Source organism: Myotis brandtii, unplaced genomic scaffold, assembly GCF_000412655.1.
Source record: "Myotis brandtii unplaced genomic scaffold, ASM41265v1 scaffold987, whole genome shotgun sequence".
Classification (NCBI taxonomy): Eukaryota; Metazoa; Chordata; class Mammalia; order Chiroptera; family Vespertilionidae; genus Myotis; species Myotis brandtii.
This window is the reverse complement of record NW_005372107.1, coordinates 383,009-389,985: the sequence shown is the minus strand read 5'-3', so window position 1 is coordinate 389,985 and position 6,977 is coordinate 383,009. Positions and strand designations below refer to the sequence as shown.

The 6,977-nt window shown below is 57.6% G+C and overlaps 1 protein-coding gene across 1 annotated transcript in view; it reads right to left on the bottom strand.

Moving 5' to 3' along the window:
• KCNN4 (potassium channel, calcium activated intermediate/small conductance subfamily N alpha, member 4) overlaps positions 1-4,430 on the bottom strand; it is a 15,401-nt gene extending 10,971 nt beyond the window's left edge. Inside the window, exon 1 of the mRNA XM_014533510.1 lies at positions 2,028-4,430. Coding sequence (XP_014388996.1) covers positions 2,028-2,186 — 159 coding nt within the window. The 5' untranslated portion in view covers positions 2,187-4,430. The remainder of the gene's footprint in view (positions 1-2,027) is intronic.
• Between the last annotated feature and the right edge of the window lie 2,547 nt (positions 4,431-6,977).

Sequence of the window (6,977 nt, the reverse complement as noted above, 5' to 3'; positions counted from 1 at the left end):
CAATGGTGCTGTTGTCTACAGCCCTCCCCCACCCCTTCATCCTTCTCTGGAACCTCATTCCCTGTCTCTTTCTTTAGTTTGTCCCAAACGCTGCCCAACTAGACGCCACCCCCCTCCCCACACTGCGGTGGCACTTCTCCCGAGGTCATGTCTACTCTTCCAATTCCCGGACACTCCCCACCCGCTCTGGGATCTCTGTCTTGCTCGCCTTCATTCTGGACCTGGGCCCCTGCCTCTCCTCCAGCCCCGCGCCCCTGGGGAGCAGGTGTCTGGGTCCCTGTGCAATAGGTTCATTAGATTGAGCTGGAGGTGGGGAGGGGACATGGCTGCTATGAAGGCAGTCGGAGAAATGGGGCTGCGGAGGACCCCGAGGGTCACGGACTTCAACCCTCACCCCATTACAGATGGGAAACAGGCTGAGGGAGCCTCACTGCTGGAGGCAGAAGCCTGGCAGGTGGAAAAAGGAAAGGAAGAAATGAAAGAGAGAAGGTGGATGGAGGGGGTAGAAGTGACCCCCTTGTCCCTTCATATCTGCCAGGGTTCCCATGCCCTCACATCCCCTGCTGGGCGGGGTGCTGGAGTGGGGAGCGGTGGGTAGGCTCGGCCATGCTTCCTGTTGGCATGGGCTTCAGCTGCCCCACCCCCCTCAGTGCCCGCTGCTCTCTTCTTGGCCTCCTGGCCGGAGGAAACCAGTCTGCCCTAACCTTCCATGGGGCTCCTGGTCACTACAGAGCTGCCTGCCTCCCTCACCCCCAAATCCCAAGCTTGAGCCTCCATCCCCCAAGATTCCTCCTCAAATCAGTGCCCCCCCGGACCAGCCCGATTCCACATCCCTTAAGCCAGACTGGTCTCCAACCCCTCCTTTCCTGTTGAGCAATTCTGTTCTGTCCTCAAGCCACTAATTCCGACCCGTGTCCTCCCTGTGCCCCATCGCTGCCCCGCTGACCACGGCTGGAATGTGCCGGGAGCCTGCTCAGGCTTGTCGGGGCCCCACCTGTCCTTTCCCTTTCCATTCACTATCCTCAGTCAGATCCTTCCCCAAAAGATGCTCTAGACCTCCTCCTTCAGACCGGGAGGCCAGACCCTCCGACCCTCCTCCCCTGGGACCCAGGAGGCCAGGCTACTATACACCTACTTCTCCATTAGTTCCCAGATTAAACAGCATATAGATTCTGAGGAAGTTGGGCTTCTTAATGATATAGAAGGGTCAGGGTGTGTGTGTGTGTGTGTGTGTGTGTGTGTGTGTGTGTGTGTGTGTGACCATTTCCCACCCCCACCCCAGCCAGTTTCTTCTGGTCTCTACCCTGAGTGCTGAGGTTCTGGGTAAACGTTCGGGTTTAGATAAGGACCAAGGAGCCACCCGCCTATTGGGAGAAGCTAGTTTCTCTCCTCACCCTCCCTTCACCAAACCAAGGGTTACCGCTCCCCTAATCTGCTCAGCCCCTTCCCCCTGACTCCAGGGGGTCCTGGACCTCCAGCTGTCTAATTGCAATACCTTCAAAGACTGAGACCCCTTGTCCCTTCATTATGCAGAGAGGACCCCCAGTCGTTGCCTCCCTGGATCCCAAACTCCAGCCCCCAGTCCCCTCTGCCCTCAGACCAGGAGTCTCAGCCCCCAGCCCCCTCCTCCCTCAGACCCAGGGGTCCAGGGCCCCAGCCCCTCCTCCCTCAGACCCAGCAGTCCAGGCCCCCAGCCCCTCCTCCCTCAGACCCAGGGGTCCAGGCCCCCAGCCCCTCCTCCCTCAGACCCAGGGGTCCAGGCCCCCAGTCCCTCCTCCCTCAGACCCAGGAGTCCAGGCCCCCAGCCCCTCCTTTCTCAGACCCAGAGTCCAGGCTCCAGCCCCTCCTCCCTCTGACTCAGAGTCCAGGCCCCCCAACCCCTCCTCCCTCAGACAAAAGTCCAGGCCCCCAGCCCCTCCTCCCTCTGACCCCTCTGACCCAGGAGTCCCAGCCCCCAGGCCCCTCCTCCCTCTGACCAGGGAGTCTCAGCCCCCAGCCTCCAGTGGCCCAGAATGAGTTTCACTCACCGTGCACCCTCCGAACCACAGCATCTCCGCGTGTAGCACCATGAGCCCGATGCCAATTCCCGCCAGAGTCAGTGCCCAGCAGGCCAGCCACTTCTCCTGCTCCAGCAGGCGCTTTCGCCGCCGAAGGGCTCCCAGGCCAGGCACCAGCTCCCCGCCCATGGCCCCCTGGGTCTTGGGACTCAGCCAGCTTCCTGCCCAGGGTCCCCCACCTCGCAGCACACAAAGGGCAGCCACTGTGGCTTGCAGGTCCTCAGCCTGCTCCGCTCAGTTGCTCTGGGGCTCTCGCTTTGAGGCACAGGGAGCCGGTGCCCTCTGGGGGTGGTGTCTGCTGGGCAGGGCAGGGAGGGGCCGGGAGGCCCTTGGGCAGAGGGGAGGCTCCCCAACCCCGCTTCTCAGTCTAAGGAGGGGCTGGAGTGTGTCTTGGGGCAGAGCAAGGAAGAATCGTGCATCCTCGTGGATAAAGACACACTGACACAATGGTCACACACAACGGCCTGCACTGTGTAACACACACCTACATCTAGCCACGCCCAGGCCCCATGTGACACCAGCACACCCAGCGTGGTCAGAGACAGAACCGAACACACATGGCCACACAACACAACCTACACCAAGTGACTCACAACTCCCAACAAGTTCTGAAACCCACAGCCACACCCAGACACCACATCCATGGTGTGACACACTCCTGCACTCAGCGAAGAAGCAGACAGCGCCCGTGGCACACACAGCCACCCAAATATCGTCTACACACGGGCACAGACATTGCGATCAAAATGGGCACAACATTGCCTGACACTCCCAGCCACACCCAGACACCACATACTGGATGCACATACATAAGCTACACAAGCACAACATATAGCAAGTGTTCCGCAAACACACAGATTGTGTTGACATAGCGGTGCCCAAACGCCGCACACACATATATCGGTGTTAACAGTGCACTCTCAGTGTCCCACGCATTACATACCTGGGGAATGATATCCAACACGTGCAGACACACAACACTTAGGGACACCCCACGGCAGTCCCCATCAGCCAGCACATGGAAAACTGCACACGGACACACGTCATGCACATGGCGACTGACACGGATGCTCAGAGGCTGGCTCACAGCACACACAGTGTGCCCCGTACATGTGCCATTCTAGTGTGTAATCGGAGAGCAGTGTGAATGGACGCAGGCAGAGCCCTGCACTGTACAGCGATACACAGAATCCCTAACAGCACGGGCCCAAAGGAAGACATCACAGAGGACACAGCCCAGAATGGTGCCCCTGGGAAGGGGGCACAGGCTCCATGCACCCCAGGACCCAAATGCAATGTGTACAGAGGAAAACATGCGCCACCGCCTCTGACGGAGAAGCCACATTCAGGCACCGTGTACGGCAGCCACACATGGCCCTGCCCTCCATATACTGCACCACGCACGACCACGCAGATGCAGCACACACAGGGAAATGCGCAAAGACACAGCAACACGAACCACATCCACACCGCACTGCCCCGCACCGCCTTTGACAAACACCACGTGTCACATGACTCAGCAGATGGGACCCACGGACACAGCTGATAGGCCTGCAACAACCCCACACAGAACACCAGAGGACACCCTGCGGCACAATGCAATACACAACCTCACAAACACAGCACACTCTGAGTGTGGGCACCCGGGCCGATACCGGCAGGGAAAGGAGAGGCCCCCACCAAGGACAGGCACCTCCACATAATACAAACGGTCACCTCACTGAATGACCCACAGCTTTACACATACAGCGCCCAGAGAGACACACACCACACACGGACACACAGAACAGCACACACAGTGCAGGGTCTGACCACATCTGGGAGGCACAGATCCAAAGCCTCCTACAGCAACACACGGGGACACCCTGGCACGGTGACACACTCACCTCGCACAGCATCACACACTGATCTCCCGACACACCGGTGGCCCCAGGGACACCACGCTTGGGGGAACACAGAGCCATAACCCCTCTCCTCTTTCGTGTCCTAGGTCATGCGGAAACCTGGGCCCGCCAGCCACAGGGAAATGAGACATGCACAGACGTGCCTGGCAACACACTAACACAACCCACACAGACACACCCGGAGACACCAAACCACACACACAGACACTCCCAGTGACAAAAACACAACCCGTGCCGGGGCCCTCCCCGTGGCACACATGGCTTTCACTGGGTGAGACACACCCGGGCACACTCAGACGCCACACACAGGTCTGCTCGGAGAAACCGCTGCCGCTGGGCACTCTTAGGGCTGAGCCTAAATGCCCCTGGCACCTGCCGCCCTTGGGCCTGGCACGGATCCCCGTGTGCCTCTCCCCTCCTGGTTCTCAGGGCCTCCCCTCCGACTCCTCTCTGAGTCTCTCCGGCTCTAGAAACCTCTGGGTTCATTTTTATTTCTGCCTCCTCTCTTTCTCAGTCTCTGTTTTTCTCTCCTTTTATGCCTTTGTCTCTTTCTACCTCTCTGTCTCTGCCTCCCTCAGCTCTGTGTCTCTGTGTGTCTCTTAGCATCTCTGCCTCTGTCTTCATTTTCGTGTCCCTCTCTGTTTTCCTTTATTCTTGCTCCCTGTCACTGTCCCTCTGCCTCCATGTCCCTCTCTGTGTTTATCGATGTCTGTGTCTCTGTGTTTGTCTGTTTCCATCTCTGTCTCCGCTCTTTTCTATCTCATTTTCTCTGTCTCTGTCTCTTGCTGACTCTAGGTCTCTCTCTCTGTCCATGTCCATATCTCTGTTTCTCTGCCGGCCTTTTCCAGTTCCACCCCACCCCACTCAGGGGCCAGGGGCCAGGAGCCAGAGACACAGAGACTGCCTGTGAGAGTCAGAGCCCCGGACAGAGACCTCCGGCACCAGCCCCTCCACAGCTGTGCCTCGGGGCAGGCACCGGGGAAACTGACACAGAGAGAGAGGCACCCAGAGTCCTTAGTGGTGCAGCCAGGTGTGTGTGTGTGTGTGTGTGTGTGTGTGTGTGTGTGTGTGAGAGAGAGAGAGAGAGAGGGAGAGAGAGAGGGAGATTGAGAAGGAGGAGGGGAGGAGAAGAGGGGGAGAGAGAATGAATTAAAAGCAAAGCAGAGATGGAGAGAGAAGAGACCCAGAGGTAAAGAGAAAGCAGAAACCAGAATCAAGATTTGAAGTTATTGCAGAGAGATTTTGACTTCAAAGAGACCACGACTGAGAGACAAAAGGAGCAAAGGCTGGACATGGGAGATGCCGGGTGGGCAGCAATGGGGACACAGTGGGAAGGGCACCTGCCTCCAAATCGAAGTTCCAGGCTGTGGGGGTCAGTGTGTAGGAAACAGGGCTTGAGCCGGCTCCCTCCAGTCCAGGGAGGGGCTGAGCTGGGTGGTGGGGGTGACTCAGGGCCCCAGAGCTTCCTGTGACTCAGCTTTGGTCTCAATCCTGGAGGGAGGTGGAGGGGAGGAGGGGTCTCTGTAAAAGAGAGGAAGTAAGGAGCACCAGAGGGCCTCTGTGCCTAGGCTGGCCCCTAGGAGGGGGCTGAGAGCTACTGCAGGGACTGAGGGGAGGAGCAGACTGGGGGTGTGGACTCTGGGGCCCAGACTCCTGAATCTGAGAGAGGAGGGGGCTGGGGGCCCAGACTCCTGGTTCAGAAGAACCAGAATAACTGATTCCAAAGTCCCTGGGACTTTTTGCTGGCCTCGTCCCAGCTGCCCCACCTTCCTCCCAGCCCCATCTCCGGGTCTGGAACAGACCCAGGTGCCTTGGGGCCCAGCCGGAAGGGGCTAAGGACAAAGGGTTGTTTAGCTGCTCAGGGAGTGAAGAAGAGGGTGTCTCAGGCGGAAAGGTCACTCGTCGCCCAGGGCTGGTGCAGGGAAAGGCGGGGCTGAGCCGGGGGTAAAACATCCTGAAAGTCAGGCCTGTGGCTGCAAATCCCCCAGGGCAGGCAGTCTTTTGGATTAAGGCAGTGGGTGGCTTTCAGGGCATCGAGCTACTGCCACCTAGTGGTGATCTTGGGAACTGCAGGAACTCTGCTTGTCTAGCTTAGTTTGGGGCTGGGGGCCCAGACTCCTGGTTCAGAAGAACCAGAATAACTGATTCCAAAGTCCCTGGGACTTTTTGCTGGCCTCGTCCCAGCTGCCCCACCTTCCTCCCAGCCCCATCTCCGGGTCTGGAACAGACCCAGGTGCCTTGGGGCCCAGCCGGAAGGGGCTAAGGACAAAGGGTTGTTTAACTGCTCAGGGAGTGAAGAAGAGGGTGTCTCAGGCGGAAAGGTCACTCGTCGCCCAGGGCCGGTGCAGGGAAAGGCGGGGCTGAGCCGGGGGTAAGACATCCTGAAAGTCAGGCCTGTGACTGCAAATCCTCCAGGGCAGGCAGTCTTTTGGATTAAGGCAGTGGGTGGCTTCAGGGCATCGAGCTACTGCCACCTAGTGGTGGTTTCCGGAACTGCAGGAACTCTGCTTGTCTAGCCTAGTTTCCTGTCAACATACATTGAGCACCTACTGAGGCAGGTACTGCTCTAAGCATGGTGGGTATAGTAACAATAAAACAGACAAAATCCCTGTCCTCACGGAGCTCCCGAGCTAAAGGAAGTCTGGTGGTTTTGTCAATCTCGCTCGCTCTCTTGCTCTGGCTTTCACTCTGGCTCTGTATTTGCTTCTTTTTCTCTGCATATCTCACTGGCCTTGCTTCTCAGTTTCTGCCTCTTGGTCCTTGTCTGCAATGGCTTGTCTTTTTCCTTCCTCCTTTTTTTCTTTCCCTCTGTTTTTTGTTTATTTTCTTCTTTGTATCTTTTTTTTTGTTAAATATATTTTATTGATTTTTTACAGAGAGGAAGGGAGAGGGATAGAGAGTTAGAAACATCGATGAAAGAGAAACATTGATCAGCTGCCTCCTGCACACCTCCTACTGGGGATGTGCCTGCAACCAAGTACATGCCATTGACTGGAATCGAACCTGAGACCTTTCA